This window comes from Dermatophagoides farinae, chromosome 2, assembly GCF_024713945.1.
Source record: "Dermatophagoides farinae isolate YC_2012a chromosome 2, ASM2471394v1, whole genome shotgun sequence".
NCBI classification, from domain to species: domain Eukaryota; kingdom Metazoa; phylum Arthropoda; class Arachnida; order Sarcoptiformes; family Pyroglyphidae; genus Dermatophagoides; species Dermatophagoides farinae.
Window position 1 is genome coordinate 5,060,510 of NC_134678.1, and position 17,880 is coordinate 5,078,389.

A 17,880-nucleotide genomic window follows, 5' to 3' on the forward strand; every position below is an offset into this window, starting at 1 on the left:
AAATCAAATCAAAATTTTTCCCTGATTACATAATTGTTTATAGTATTTAAATCGGATTAATAGGATTGTTTCAATAGATAATGGATGGATCAATCATTCGATCGATCGATCGATCGGTTCATCATCATCATCATCATCAGCTTGTTAAATCTTGAAGACAATTCTTATTCAATAATAAGAAAACTTTCAATCAAAAAAAAAAAAAAAAAAACTTTTTTTTCGTTTGATGAAATGATGGGGACATCAAGATTCAAAGATAGTTTCAAGGTTTGGAAAAAATAAATTTGATGACGACGACGATGACGACTATGATGATGATGATGATGAATACAATAAGCAAATTAACAACAATGACGTTTGTCGAGCATTTAAGTATGAAAAATATAAAAAAAATGAAAATGAAAATAAGAGCAATCAAAGCTTAATCATACACATCGCTCATCATCATTATTATTATCATCATCATTGTTTCATCACACCATTGTGGTTATGATGATGATGATGATGATGATGTTGTTGTTGTGGTCATCGTGGTAATCGTAAATGTATTTAAATATATGATGATGTCCATGTTTGTTCGTGTAATCATTGTATGTGTTGAACATTTTTGAATGAATAAAAAAAAACGTTTTTATGAATAAATTTTGTTGTTGTTGTTTTCGAACCGACAACAATGACCAATAGACTAATTATAACACTTTTTTATGCAAATCGATTGATGGATTCGATCCATATGGTCATATGGTTTGTTTGTTTATTCGCTGTTGACATTGGTCATTGTTGTATTAGTGGTTTGATTTCATTATAAATGTTTCATGGATCATTATCATCATATAATCATAATAATCAAACAAGGATTTGGATCATCAACGTCTACAAATAATAAATAAAGTGATGAATTGGGATCAACATTTGAAAATATGAATCTTTTATGATGTAAAAAAAATGCATGATAGTTGGAAATACAAATTTTATAAAGCGCGTGGGATTTTTGAATGCATGCAAAAATTTTTTTTTTGGTTTTTGAAAACAACACATCTACATTTGGCGCCTTTTTATATTTCTTATTTTGTCATTCAATTCTATCACAAATATTTTGTATTTCATTCTTTTCGATTCACGATGATTGTGGGTGCAAAAATGCTGGTTTTTTTCATTGTTGTCGGCAATTTGAATCGTATCAATATATAGCCACCAAATGGCCTTCATTGAGATTATAATAAATACATACATACACACAGATGGAGAACAATAGAATTACCAATTTGATGATGAAACAACAACCATAGCCTTACCCAGAAAACATTATTGAAAGAAAACGCGCCATTTTTGTCTATTTATTACAATTGAATTACAATTCAATTTTTTCAATGATTCTGTGTTATTATTAGTATTCGGAAGGAAGAAATCACACATCACCACACACACACATTCTATTCAACATTACCAGAACAACATCCATGTGAATCTTTATCCATTTTCTTAAACTATGATGACTACTACCACATGAACGTAGGAAAAAAAACTAAAGACAGAAATTACGACAGTTATCAATACTGATAGTGTGTGTGTGTGGTAGCCTGTGTGATCCAACATGGTCATAGAAGCAAACAGGTGAGCTATATACGAATTCATTTGTTAACATTGATAAATGCTACTAGCAGCAACAGGTCTCATTTGAAATTTTCATTTTTTTTTTTAGAGAAGAAACGAAAAAAAAACTTCGCCACTGTTGTTGCTAACTACTGGCTGAAGTAGTTTTTTTCAACATATTCTTCATTTCGCCATTCGTTACATGATCATATTAACCATTCATCCATCCATCCGAGACATCCTCGTTTCTAAAAAAAAAAAAAAATTTCAGCATTTTGAAATTTTTATTTTTTTGCTTCATTTTTTTTTTAATTTAGTTGGTTACCACTCTCTATTCAATTCGGATGTATTCAATTTTTCTATTGATGCTATTTATCTACTGATTTTTTTTTGCATGTGTATAATATGTATGCAATAATTCGTTGCTTAACCTTTTTTTTTGGCAGAATGATTTTCTGAAGAAGATCCAATTACATTGAATGAAAATTTTTTTTCTGGTTATTTTCTTCTTTGTCATCTTGAATTTGCAATTCTTAACGGAATTTTTGTTTTTTGTTTTTCGTGAAAAAAAATTTTTTTATCGATTCTGTGTTTTGCTTAATTATTCTGAGCTCATCTATCATTTTTTTTTGTTGAAATGTGAATTTATTAAGACTTCCGCTAATTGTGAAATTTTTTTTTGTTTGTTTGTTTGTTTGTTTCGACTTTGACAAATTTTTGTTTTATCATAAATTGATTGATAAAAATTTCAATACAATTAATTTCACCGGAATCAAACATAAAAGTGAAAAAAAAGAATTCAGAAAAACGACAAAAACAGTTATAGTTTGTCGAAAAAAAAAAAATTAAATTACCATTGCTATTCATGTGTACTAAGAACTTGTTTTCATCATTTGATACCTTCATCATCATCATCATCATCGTTATTATTCCTGGCAAATTCACAATTTTGTTCCAATGAAATTTAAATTTATTCATCATCACTATCATATATGTGTGGATTTATATAAATCATAATTTTGTCATAGCATAAACAACAAAAACTGTTCATCTGATGATTGAATTTATCACGACAAATAGCACGTGTTTTTATTTTTTATTTTTTCTGCGTGCATGTAAATTGCAAACATAACTTACATTTCCTATGATAATGATAAAGTGTACTGAGTATAACTGTGTACCAAATCATTTTATTATTTTTCTTTACAAAAATACTTCTGGTCCAATTTTATGAATTTGAGCATCAAATCGATTAAAGTTTTTTTTTTTGCCCAATGGAATAATTTATCATCATCATCATCATCATCAACATCAAATGATCATATTTGATATTCTGTTTACGTGTTTGTGTAATTTGGATGTGTATAACGACATAACATTTGTGTTTAAATATATAAAATCTTCAACTTTAACTTGAAATCCAACACACATGTACTTGTCATCATCATCATCATCAAATAATAATAATAATAACAACAACAACGAATCTTAATCAAATCGAATCGACCAATTGATTTTGTTTTGTCGCTTATTTGGTTAGTAATTTTCATTTTTTTTTCGTTTATTTGTTTTGCATCATTTTTCTCAATTGTTAATATTATGTTGATGATATGTCATTGATGATGATGATGAATTTTCAGCAAGAAAAAAAAATAAATTTTGGATAAAAAAAATGTTTGGATTCATTTTTTTATAGTGTGTTTGTAAAAAGGCAAAAAAAAAATTTTCCATTCGATTTTTTTTTTGGTACATCTTTTTGCGTAGTTTTTCTTTGTGATTGACACTTGAAAAATTAAATTGATTCAAAAAGGAAAAAAAATGATAATGATAATAATTTTTTTTGTTTGTTTGTTTGTTTGGAATGCAAATCAAACATTGTATAATGAAATTATTATTGCCACTTATCTCTTGATCTAGTTAGATTCAAGTTCAAGTGTGATCTGAATTTATTATCATTTTCATTCATATTATTATTAGCATTCAAGGAAAATAAAAAAAAAACGAACACACACATACACACATACACACATAGTCAATCGATTGGCAATTATGAAATCAAATTTCTCTCTTTTCTCCATTGTTTTCGATAAATCGATTCTCATTCAAATTATCATTGGCTGAATTTTTTTCGTCGTCGTTGTTGTTGTTGTTGTGAAAATAACAAATAAATTTTCGATTAGAAAAAAAATATTCCATATTGAACTAAACACACACAAAAAAAATCCATTTTCCATCAAATTAGTCGAATCTTGTCCATCTTGTGAATTTAAATAAACAAAAAAAAACTATGAAGAACGAACAACAAAAAAAATCCAATCAATTTTTTTTTTATCAAAATAGCCTATGATGATGGTTTTTTTTCTTTTATTATTATTTTTGAATGATTGATTCGTTTGATCACCAAAAAAAAAATTACGTTTGTTTATTTATTTGTTTGATTTATTTATTGTCCATCTATCAATATTCATACCAATCGATTTATCGGTCGATTTGGTCAACTGATTGGTGGCCATTCATGATTGGTAATTTTTATTTTTTATTTTTTTCAATGATAATAAAAAAAGGAAGCCATCATAATCTCATTTTTGAATTTTTTTTCTCCCACTTTGCTGAATTAAATTTTCATTGAATTGTCAATCGGATTATTTTTTTAGTTTTCGATTGGGATTTTTTTTTCGTTTGTTTTTGTTTGTTTGTTTGCATTTTTTTTGTTAAAGTTAACAACAAAACATATCATAATCAATGACAATGATAGATGAAATTTTCCGCAAATTAATTAATTTGATTCGATCCATATGGTTTTGTATGTAGATAATTAGTGCTCATCATGCTTATCATCATCATTAGACTAAGACATCAGAGAAAAATAAAATTTTCAAAAAAATTTAACAGTTCATTATTTTTGATCGAAAGCATCATCATCAATAATACTTATTATCGACGATCAAATGGTTGACAAACGAAATTAGTTCGGACAATTTCTACATCACATACACACACACACACACACTGAATTCTTTCCAATCATTCATCTCATCACTACTTTTTTTCATCATTTCTCAATGCTCATACCCGACAAACTAAAAATCGATTGCAATCATAATGATGATGATGATGATGATGAGGATGTCGATGTTGTTTTTTTTCTTATAATAATGATTTTATTCCTCAATACAATTTTTATTTTTCGCACCTTTCATTTCTCATTTTGTTCTTGTTGTTGTTCTTATTTTGTTTTTTAATTTTATTTCAAATCAATCAAAATTATCTTTTCTACACCATATTAAATCTCATCACCCAAATCATCATCATCATCATCATCATTATCATCACATCAATAATATTGGAAATAGAATAGATTCTTTCTAGTTATTATCATTATTATTATTATGTTTCATCATCATCATCATCACTACCATCAACACATTCGGACCATCATCATCATCATCATCATCATAAAATCTGATTTCAACACTTTCATCGTCATCAAAAAAAAAAAAAAAATCAAAATCAAAAAAAAAATGAGAGAAAAAAATTCAAATCGATCGATCGATTGATTCGTTCATTCGTTCATATATTCGGATTCGAATGACGTACCGTGCTAGCATACATACACATACAGTCTATAACAAGAGATGCACGCAATCGAATGATGTTGTCCATTTTTTTTTGACCATTATATTCATGATTATTATGGATATCGGTTAGTTGTAATGCAAGTGTATTACATGTCTGTATGATGATGATGATGATGATGATGATTGGATCCAGAAAATGTATTTTTTTTTCTTTTTTTAACATTCATTCAATTCATACAATTCATTCTGAATAGTGATGTCTCGAATATCTTGTTATAGTTAAGTATAGTTTTATCGATTCGATTCGAATTCATGATTCAAATTTGAATTGAAAAATTTCTACTTATTTTTTTGTTGTTGTTGTTGAAAATATTCATTCCGCACATATTTGTGGTACGTTCTATATATTTTTTTTTTTTGATTTCTTTGTACTTAAAAATCAAAAAAAAACAACAACAACAATGTTGTTGACCAAAATCATCACCTTGATGGGAACCATGCATGATTCATTTTTCATGACGATGATGATGATGAAAAAAGAAAGAAAATCAGTTTGCTGATGATTATGATGATGATGATCATTTTTTTTTTTTTTTTGGATACAAATACCAATCGATCGACTTATCCTCGAATTGGTTCGAAATAAAAAAAATTGTATTAAAATTTCTATTTTCAAATACTCATTCTATGTGTGTGTCTGTGTGTGTGTGTGTGTGAGAACAACGACACACAAGTTTGACAAGTCGGGTCATCATCATTGGAAAATAATTTTTTTTCTTCAACTCAATCCTCATGTAACTCTGGTCAGAAATTTGTTGATGTTTTTTTTCTACATTATCATTCGTGAATAACTACCTGATATATTTTTTTTCTCTTGATACAAAGTATCTTGGCCCCAATTTTGTTGTTTTTTTTCATCATTTTGTTTTGGCAAAATTTTATGTGAATTTTACGGTATCATTATTTCCATTGGATACTAGAAGAATGAAATCATTTTGATTTTTCAAGTTTTGTTTTTTTTCTTTTTTTTTTGGTCAATTTGATGTCAAAATCTTTGTCGGCTAATTAGTTCATAGTTAATTAATTAAATTTGTTATTTTGTCCATCATTGGTGTCGATATATCATGATTGAATTTATTAATCCACATTCTATGGTCGATGTTGTTTATATCACGATAATTAGATGTAGAAATACAAATTCAATGGATGAACTGATTTTTTTTTTTCGTTTGATTGCTCAATTTCAGACATTTACAATGCATGCATATGTATCGCATGTCGAATCACCGATATAAATCTAAATTAGTTTGAAAATTTTAAGTTCCTGTATCGATTTTTTTGCCATCTATACATTCATGCAACAAGTGGCCAGAAAAAAAAGAACAAACATTCAAGTTTTGCCACCATTGGAATTATTTCATAATATTTTTTTTTGGACGAAATTGATCCAAAAAATGACCCTTCAGGGCTTAAATGTCACATTTTTCTGTGGTCGGTAATCATAATTTCTTTATGTTTTTATTTCAAGGAATGTTCCTTTTGTTCTGAAAAAATTTCAAAAGTAAAAACAAATATAAAATAATACAAATCGCCTTAAGACCCAGAAAATATGGTCAACCATAAATTAAACATAAATAATATCACATTATAGCCAATTTAGAAAAAAAAACACGATGATTAGTTAAATTGTTTTGTTTGGTGTTTGTTGACCTCAACAATCAACTGTCAACCCTTCATCTCTCTCTCTCCCTCTCACACACACACACACACACACGTGCATGTATCTCATTTGACAAATTCATAGCCGTATTCATCATATATTCATTATTAGTCTAAAAAAAGAGTAAAAATAAAAAGAAAAAAAATTGTCGCCATTGTAATCCACGAAGACCAGGTTAAGCGGCGTGAAAAAGAAACGAAAAGCTTTTCTAACTTGTTAACTAAATTATTACGATTTTTTTTTTCTTTCGTCCATCGAATTGTTTCTGTGGGTTTCACCATTTTTATTTCTATTTTTTTTTTGTGTTTGTGTTTTGTGTCCATGGGCCATAAAACAAAAACTCAACACTTCAAAAGCTCTATTGAAATAATCTTTTTGATGGTTACCATGTTGGCCAAAAAAAAAAATATTTTCATTTTTTTTATTAGTATCATATTCATCTGAAACACATACCCCTGAATAATTTAAACGTATATGCATACGTGTAGTTGACCTTTGTCAATCAAATTAGATTTAGAACAACAACAACAACAAGAAATGTTTCAAATTTTTTTATGTATTAGTTTCATTTTCTCTATCTAACGACAAATTATCACTGTTGTTTTTTCTTTCACTTGTGTGATCATGATTGAAAGTGAAAATTTGAAATAGCTAAGCAACAGGTTTCAACACATTCATTTCTATACATCTTTTAAATATTTTGTTTGATGATTTGATCAGCTTTTTAAATCGTTTTGGTTCGTGTTTTGATTGCGTATATGTTTTTTTTTCATTCAATCCTTCATTCAAATATAATATAAAAACATAGATAAAAGATTTACGAATAAGGAAGAATCTTCTTTCATGGTCATCGACTAAATCATCGTCATCGTTTTATATTTGATTATTCTACATTTTTTTCAAATAGATTCAATGGATTGAATCTATGTTGATTGATTGATCTTTTTTTTCTACCTCTTTCTCTGTTTCTTTTACACCATTTTGGTTTTGTTATATTATTATTTTTTTTTGGTACTGATTATCAATGTCAATCTTTGTTTTTTATTCTGTGTGTGTGTGTGGATCACAGAAAAAAATGATTCCATGATGATGATTATTATTATGATTTGATAATGAAGATCTTCATCATTGAATGTATAAATATGTAGTGAAAGTTATTAAGCTATTTATACATTGATGATGATCAAACGTATGTGTGTTTACTGTATACAAATAGCCGAAAGCCATTTTCTGTTAGAAAAAAAAAATGAAAATCCATTTATGATAGGAAATATCTAATGATGACGATGATGATGATGTCATCCAATGTCGTTGATTCAATTAGATTCGATTTTTTTTATGTTATTGTTGATACCTTCAAATTATGTATTCATGATTAAATGTCCTTGACAAACAGACTGATTGATTCCTTTATTCTTCATTTTATTAATACAATCTTGTATTGAATGATGATTATCGATTCTATAGCTTTCTATTCAACCACGAACATTACGATGAAATTAAAGACAAACAAATGTTTCCTGTCAAAATCAAATTAAATGAAATTTTTATATGGATTGATGGGATAATAATGATTTAACGCTTAAGGGGCAATTAATTTTTTTTCCATTTTGATTGATTTGATTTTTTTTCAAAGTTTAAAATTAAATTTTTATCATTTTTCCTGCTTCTTCATCATCATCTTTTTCTTTTGTTACCATTGTTATTGGTTTAGGTAAATTCGCAAATTTAATCAATTGTGTGTGTGTGTGTGTGTATGCGGCAAGCCTATCAATAAACAGAGTCATTCATTTGGTATTGATTTTTATTCGATTAAGATGTTAGTGAGGGTTTGTTTGTTGCCATCCTGATGATGTTGATTAGATTTTTCAATTTGATTGGCTACCTTGATTTTTTTTCTCTCTTTTACTCATTATTCATTATTCGTATTGATTCCAAATTATTTGTTGATTGACTATCACTATCATCGATGATCAATATCAATGGAAAATAATAATAAAAAAAAAATAACAACAACAATTTGTACTGTTAGCTATATTGTGGTTGAGCTAGTTGATGATGATGATGATGATTATGATGGTGGTAGCATAAGCATTGAAATTTTTTTCAATTTAATTTCTTTTTTGACTTTCACTCATTTGCTCTTTCTTTTCGCTTCTATTTTAAAAATTGTTTCTTTTGTTTTACTCTTTTCATTACAAAATGACATACATGAAATTGGCAGTAACAATGAAATTATGGAGAGAAAGAAAACAAAAAAAAAATTTCAATGTCAACAAAGAATAATGACCAACTTAAATTAAATTCAAATTCAAATTTTCAGATTTTTTTTTCATTCTTTCTTGCTTACATTCAATAATTATTACCAATTTGTCATTGATAAATTCATCATCATCATTATAACGGTTGATTCTGATTGGTCAAAATCGATGGGATCAAAGACACCATAAAATTTTTAAAAAAATGATATTAAATTTTAAATTGTCGATTTTTTTTTCGCTTTCACCAAAATATATAAATTGGTTGGATTGATCATCATCGTTATTCTTCATTCAATATTCATAGAATCGATATGTGATTCATCTGTTAGCTTCATCTGTTTTTCTGACTTGTTCTTTTTTTGACTTGAAAACCGTAAGTCCATTTGACCATGTTCTCATTTGTAAAAAAGATTGCTCTTGTTGTTGTTGTTTTGGCTCGATATTCATCATAAATTATGGCCAAATATTAACAACAACAACAATAGATCATAACAATTATCTGATGACCAAAATAATGGAAAAACTTCGTTTTTCTCTTATGTGAAATAATAATCGTATTAGATGCACAAATGATTTAGATATTTGTTCTCGATTTTTTTTTCTCTCTTGTTTTTTCTTTTGATGTGATCGAATTTCATCAACTTTAATATGTTATGATTTATAAAAATTTTTTAAAATGAAAATAATTCGATTCGTTATAAACGCTATAGGTACAAATTATCATCCATTATATCATTGATGTTTTTTTTTTGTATGGATCACATTCGTATGGTTGGCTAAAAATCATCATCATCATCATCCATCATTCTAGATATGATGATGCCATGAAGAAACAAAAATTAAATTGATTTTTTTTCGGTAGCTTATCGATGTTTTTTTTTTATTTCTTTTTCTCTCCTTTCCGTTGCTTCAATATTGATATCGATGTTGTCCGTTTTTCATGATGATAGTGGATGGACACCAAAAAAATGTTGTTCAACTACCTGAACATTTTTTTTTGTTGAGCAATTGATTTTATTTCTAGACCCATTCAATCATCATCATATATATCATCAATCAAATAATCGATTTGTTGTATTGTTTATCATTTATATTTGATCACATTTTTTTTCTCCACTCCGTTTTAGAACGTACATTTTTTTTAAATGTTGATCTCAATGATCCAATCAGATCGATATCGATAATCAAACTACTGTGTGTAGTACCATTATGGTTTATACGTTGATGATGATGATGGTCAATTGTTAAAATCATATCATATCGCTTTCGATATCTGATTGAATCAAATAGTACATGTTAAAGAATTTTTCTATTTCTACTTGATGATTTTTTTTTGTCATTTTTTCTTCTTCTGTCTATTGTTGATCCAATTGATGATCATTCACGTATACGAATGAATGATATGTACACCCGATATGATACGTTGACCTAGATTCTATTTTGTTGTTGTCGTTTTTTTTGTTATTTTTCATTTTGATTCAATTGAATTTAATTCAATTCAATTTTTTTTGTGCAAAAGCATCGATTTCAACTCTTTATCTTATATATGTCATCCAATCATCATGAAATGTTTGTATTGATGTTTGGATTGCACATTTTTTTTCTTTGGCTAAATGAATCAACGATGATGAATTACGAGTCTTTAAAGAGTGAGAGAGGGAGAGAGAATCCGTTTATCTTTTTTTTCGATTTAATTTTTGTTCATCATTATTGTTGTTGTTTGAAACGACAAACCAAAGTTTTCTTTTTTTTTTAAACTCGTGTTTTATTTGATTTAATACACACACACAATAGAAACAGCGATGAAGAGTTTACCGATCATGAACACATACGCCCCAATAATATATCTTATTAGGACACATATACACCATACATATTGAAGATCGCATTACTTTATTTTTTTTTTTTTTTGATTTCCTTTATTTTTCTCTCTGGTGTTTGATAGCATATAAATAAATAAATAAACGTCAATGCTCTAATTTGATTATTATTTTGAAAATTATCGCACAATCTCTATTTCAATTTCTACTGATATTATCCATAAGATATGAGAAAAAAAAATGTAAATCATATTGATTAATTGATTGATATTGGTTTTCTTTGGCTGAAAAAAAACTCTTTCATTCCATATCTAGTACATTATTATTGTAAATTTATGAATCAAATATACTAATGTAGACCCCTTTGCTATTAATCACATACTGATAATAATAACTCTAATTTAATTTAATAATTTTTTTTTCTCTTTTATGTTCAATTCTAGATTGCATTATTTGGAATTTTTTTTCTTCTCTTCATCATCATCTTTATATACTGTGATTTTACCCTGAAAAAAATAACTCTGTCATCGGTTTTATTACTTGTTACAAAAATTCAAAAGTCAAAAGTCAAACTTGTTGCTTCACACATTAACATCGCTATTGTTTTTGTTTTTTTTTGCTGTGCTATCTGGTCATCCGAAATCATCAGAAAAAAAATCTATTTCTATTTTTATAATTTTTGTTTTTTTTATTGTGAAGCCATTCGATTTATATAAAATATAAAATAGATGAAACCAACATCTATGAATGAAACCGATCGTCTTATCATGAATCAATTGTGTAAAGTTTGCGGTGAACCTGCCGCCGGTTATCATTTTGGTGCATTCACCTGTGAAGGATGTAAGGTAAGTGTTTTTGAATTTAATTTTTATTATTATTATTGTTTTGTGATTTTATTCCGTTTATATTATATTTGTTTTTTTGCCAGACTAAATTTCGTATTTAAATCGGATTTTTTTTTCTAAAAAACCTTTTCAATTACGAAAGTGTGTCTGTCACGCTCCTTTATTTATTTCGAATTTTTTTTTGAAGATAAATCTAACAGGTGCTACCTCACTTGGATGAATCGATATTATCTTAGCATTTGTATAGTTGTCACTTTAAGAATTTGTTTTTCTGTATTTTGTAGATTATTTTCTTTTTCATTTCAATTTTTCAACACATTCATCTGTTAGGCTTTTTTAGATAAATATTAAAAAAACGAGGATAATGATTAATAAGTTGAATTTGAAATGAAAAAAAAAACAAAAAAAAATTGATTTCAAATCCTCAAATAAAATTTGTGTCATAAATCATTTTTCGATATCGTTATTGTTTTTTTTGTGGTTTGGGTGTATTTCTATGATCTCGATTTCAATGATGATGAAGGCGATTACCGGCTTGAAATATGAAATTATTCAAAAGAAATGGCAAACTTTGATTATTATTTAAACAAAATTTGTGAAACAAACAAAACTTTGGCAATCGATCAATAATATAATATATAAGTCAAAATTGAATATTTGAAAATGATTTTTGATATATCAAAAAGGATAGGTTTGTCATTGTTTTTGTTCATTGTAGCTTAGCTGTTATATTTATTTGTTTATTTTTCCTTTACATACCTGTATCAAATTCATTCAAGGTTTAAATAAATCTTGGTAAATCTTGATTGAATCAATGATGATGATGATGATGATTTCTAGTTGTTGTGATGCACCAACCACAATACTAATCACGATTGTTGTTGGTGGTGGTGGTTTGTTTTTCGTACTGTGTAATAATAATCTAGGTATATTTTTTTTTTTGATAATTGATTAATTGTATATCTGATGATCGAGAAAAAAAATGAATTGAAAGAATGGGAGCGAATCACCTTTTTTTCCTCTCTCTTTCTTGACCAATTGGTCAGCAAACCAACCAGTAATCAAATAAATCAATATAAGAAGATTTCATTTGTTTTTTTTTGTTTTGTTTTTGTTTTGTTGCCTTGTCTATTCATGTATGATGGAGATGATCATCATATTTCAATGCAAATTATTAATCATTTCATTCGAATCATATCATATTATATTTGGTCCATCTCTACACTAACATGTCTAAAAATTCGATCATTTCTCATAGTAACAACAACAGGAGCAAAATAGATAACATAATCTAGATCAATTTATCAAATTTGTCTATGGTTGTTGTATTAATTTTTCGATCGCTTGTTATTTTGTCTTGTCATTTGGATTAATTTTTTCTTTTCCTATTCCTGTGATGCCTGTTGTTGAACTTTCAATTATAAATTATATATTTCTAGTGGTTAATAATGATCCTGTGGATGAATTTTCCTGTTTGTACTTCAATCGTCTTCATCTATTTTTTTTTTGACCATTGTGTCTGTCATATCTGGACAGACATTCTAATGTATTTGTTTTTGTTTGATCCAATTTTAAGGGTTTTTGTATTCAATTGTTGTTTCTTGTTATTATAATTTTAATTGTAATTACTATATGTTAATTACTACAATAGAAAAAAAACTCGTGATTAAATGAGATGGATTTCAATTAATTCATTCAATCATATCATCATATGAATATTCAAATGTTTTTTTTTCTTGTTCGTATAGCATTAATTGGTTTGTTATGTGTCAAATCATTTCATGAGAATAATTTTTTTTCCTATACAAACAAAGATAATAAATGCCGATGCAATAACATTCAATTGGTATTGTTTTTACATCAAATACCATCAATTGTTATGGATTGACTTGAATTTTTTTTTTTGGAGTGATTTTGTTGTCGTCGTTCTAATTTATATATACAAATATCGAATGTTGTTGTTGTTTTTTGTTGATGATGTTGATAATGTTTATTATCCCTGAAACATATATAGCCATAGTATTCACAATTGAATTCCATAGAGATACATTTTTGTGTGTGTGTGTTCCATGTCTAATCTGGTTCATCATTTTGGTGACACACATCCTTTTTTTTTTGTAACTAATTTTGTTAATATTATAATCATTCTTTTTTTTCATATACTGTACGTGTGATCGTTATGGTGGCTTTACCATGAGGAACACACACATACACACACAGACACATAAAATTCCAATAGATTCCAACAGCCTAGATACCAAAATCTGTTCATCCTATTTTAATGGGAAAAAATGAGAATAATACAATTTATATGTTTCTATTTATGAATAGTGTCTGATGAATTCGTGATTTAGATTAATTGATGCTGATTATCATATTTTGTGTGTATGTGTGTGTCGCTGTGTGTCGTACATAACTCGATCATTGCATAAAATCATAACAACCATATACATACAACCTGTTGAATTTAATATCCATAATATGGTTATTTTCATTATTATTGATTTGTTTTACAGTTCCGGTATTTTCCTATCTATCATCTTTATTGTCATTCTTAATTTTACACTAGGCTGAATAAGAATTTTTTTATTTTGAATAATGATAATAGTTTCAACAAGAAAAAAAAATCCAAAATCAATTTGATTGATTTGTTTGTCATTCAATCAATCATCACTATATTGTGTTATTGAATTTATCAATAAATTGTATTGGATTACACAAAAGCGAGCCGAAGAGATTAATATTTGGAAAAAAATAATTTCATTTTCAATTATTGGATAAACTTTTTTTTTCGTTGTTTAGACAACAACAACAACAACAACGAATTTTCTACGAACAATAGTCTAATGTTGAGAAAAAAAAGATTAGATGAAAATCAAAATTGAATTTACGAATTTTCATCTTCTCTCTATCTCTCTTGATTAGGAATAGTTTCTGTATATGGAATGTACGTAAATAAATAAATATAGACAAAATATCACTAATCGTCATCACGATTTAACCTTGATTTGTCATCATCATCATCATCATCATCATTCAACAAACAAACAAACAAACATCCATAGTGCACACGCACATATATCATCAAATACAATGATTTTTTTTTTTTGCAGATAGACAATCCATAATCATGTATGGATGTTGATGGATAAAAGAAAATGATTTTTCGATTTCTACATTTTCCCCTTTCACCATCACTATTTCATCTCATTTCATAGTAAATGATTAGAAATCCACTTGAAATTCAATTGATGTTCAGTTGTTCATTGTCATTATTAATAATTTATTTTTCCCTCTCACTTTTTCCACATTATTATTCTTATTATTGATTTAGTTTTTGTACCTGTAATGCTCACAAAGCGATTGCGATTCCTTAGTTTGTTTTTTTTATTAGTTGATTTTTACCTGATTAAATGCACCACTGAAAAAATTCAATTTACCTACAAAATCGAAAGTTTTTCCTCAGACACAATGCTAAGCTAAACTTTTACCTCTGAGTTTGATCTCATTCTTCTCCTCATATATTCAGTGTTGCGCTCAATTACCTCCTGATTTTGAATTTTATTTTTCTGCTATGATTCTTTTCGAGGTCTCAAATGACTTTAGGATTAATTTTCATTTAAATTCTATAATTCGGGCAATGACAAAAGACACACATACACAAAGGAAAAAAAATAAAGTCGGCAGGTATGCAATTTTGTTCTTTTACATTTGTTTTAATTTTTTTTCCGTATATCAATGTTTGTTTAGGCTAGTTTTTAATAAAAAAAAATGTACTCAAGGTTGCCACGATTCAAGCTAGGCTTATTTTCATAACATTAGGGATTTTGTCCATACAGTTTCTATTGTCTTTTTCGTATTGTTGCTATTTAGGGTATCATCATCATTGTTGACCATTGTCACAATATTTTTTCTACCGCTGTTGTTTTCTTTTAATCGTCTTAAATATGAATTTTTGTTGCTGAAAGCGAGACTTTTTTTAATATTCTTTCATTTACTAGAAGAACAAAGTTTTAAATTTTAGTTCATTTTTTCTATGACATTGATCATCATTATCATTTTAAATTGATCTAGATGATTATGATCATCCATATATGATTCATTCATATTTTTCTTTCAAAAAATCATAGCCAATCTATTTTTTGCCCGCTCTTCCTTGATAGTGATAATTGATTTATTAAATGATTATGGATTTTCTGGTGTATTTTATTCGAATGTTCCAATTATTTTCAGCTAAATTCAGTTCATGTCATATTTTATCTTATAAAGCTTTTTTTTCACCTGAGAGATATTTGGATCAGAACATGTGAAGGGAAGGGAAAAAAATGACGATGATTATAATGTTATGGTCATTATCATCTTAATTTTTTTTAGCATTCAACTTAATGTAAATGTGATAAGTATGATGATGATTATCATTATTTTGTAATCTTTTCTATACAATCTACATTTGCTTTCTCTGTATAGTGATAATTTGTTGATAATTTTCATCATCATCATCATATGGTAAAATTTATTGTATGAAGAAAAAAAGGAGCAAAATAAAAAACGATGAATCTATGATTGATTTGAATTTGTTTCCGTTTTGAATTATGTTATGAATTTTTTCGATGAGCATTTTTTTTATTTAAATGAAAAATGTGACCTTTAATAAATGATATTAAGATATGTTATTTTTTCTATGGTACATCCATAATTTTTGTGACATTCAAAGATTCTGGTTTTTTTATAACGAAGAAGAAAATCAAGAAAAATCTTAAATAACCAACAGGTGATGCTTAGCAACTGGTTTGTTCACAAAAAAAATGTTTCAAATTCATTTCATTCATTCCAAACAAATAAAATAATAATCATATCGTATCATTTAGCATCTATTTTGTTTCTATTATACAACAGCATTGAATATATTGTTATATATTATTTTACAATCCTTTTGCGTGTCATCATGAGCTTATTATTTCTTCTTTTTTTTCGAGCAGCTTTATGTATGCTAATTTGTTGCTTTCATTTTTTTTCCACTGATTTTATGATTTGTTAAAATGCTTTATATTTTACGGCCATTTCTTTTCATCAATCTGCTACCATATCATCATCATGCTATCATTTGCTGTTGTTGTTGAGCACATTTGTTTTTTGATTGTTTTTTTTTGTTGATTATCGCTACTACTGTTGGCTATTGGATTTTTATTCCATTTTTTTTTTATTTTGCAATTGCATTTTCATGTCATTATTATTTTGATTTTTTTTTCGCTCTTTTTTTTGTAGCATCTGATCATCGGCTTTCCTAATTTTTTTTTTGAATACAAAAATAAAAAATATCACCTAGTTAATAAAATATAAAAATAATTGTATCGCCGGGATTGTCTTCTTCATTTTTGTTTTCATCAAATTTTTAAAGCTGAAGCAATTTCATTGTCTAACTGCTAGACTTTTGCATTTTATTGAAGCAAAAAAAAGGCAAAATCGCACCCATCATTTCATTTAAATAGCTTTATTATTATTATCATCATCATCATCATTTCAAACTTTTTGAATATTCAAACACAATATATACTAATCCTATGCAACAGAAAAAAAGAGTTTCATTTTCTGTTGTTTGTTTTTCATTTAAGGTTGTCTTTTTTATGTAAGAAAACGTATACAGTCTATTTAATTGCCATCATTCGATAAAAACAACAAAAAAAAATTCAGCCCTAAATATCGGATGGATTTTGAAACAATTTTTTTTCTGGACAAAATGAGCCTAATTGTTTTTCACCACTTCATAACATGGAAAAATTTTAATAGAAATAATAATTGTTCAACACTTGACACTTGATGATGATGTGTGTGTATATTAGAACAAAAATGATGAAGGCTAGAATATTGAAATTGATTTTTTTTCTTTGATGCGCTAATTGACCAAAAAAAAACTGTTTCACTTTGTTTTTACCTGTTTTCGATGATTCTTTTCAACACACACACACATAACATCAAAGACAAATATCTCCATTAAGATCAATAATAATAATATAATAATGGATCAACTTGGAAAAAAAAGAACTCTTGACATTCTTATCTAAA

General features: G+C 27.1%; 1 protein-coding gene across 3 annotated transcripts in view; it reads left to right on the forward strand.

The window, feature by feature from the left end:
- Nucleotides 1-1,730: 1,730 nt before the first annotated feature.
- The window catches only part of LOC124496342 (uncharacterized), a 51,871-nt gene continuing 35,721 nt past the window's right edge, over nucleotides 1,731-17,880 (forward strand). The window contains exons 1-2 of one of the 3 annotated variants that reach the window (XM_075736102.1): nucleotides 1,731-3,128; nucleotides 11,416-11,817. In XM_075736102.1, coding sequence (XP_075592217.1) covers nucleotides 11,701-11,817 — 117 coding nt within the window. In that variant the 5' untranslated portion in view covers nucleotides 1,731-3,128; nucleotides 11,416-11,700. Of the gene's footprint in view, nucleotides 3,129-9,098; nucleotides 9,526-11,415; nucleotides 11,818-17,880 lie in introns of those variants that run through there. The other 2 variants (XM_075736104.1, XM_075736103.1) reach the window with 2 other exon arrangements.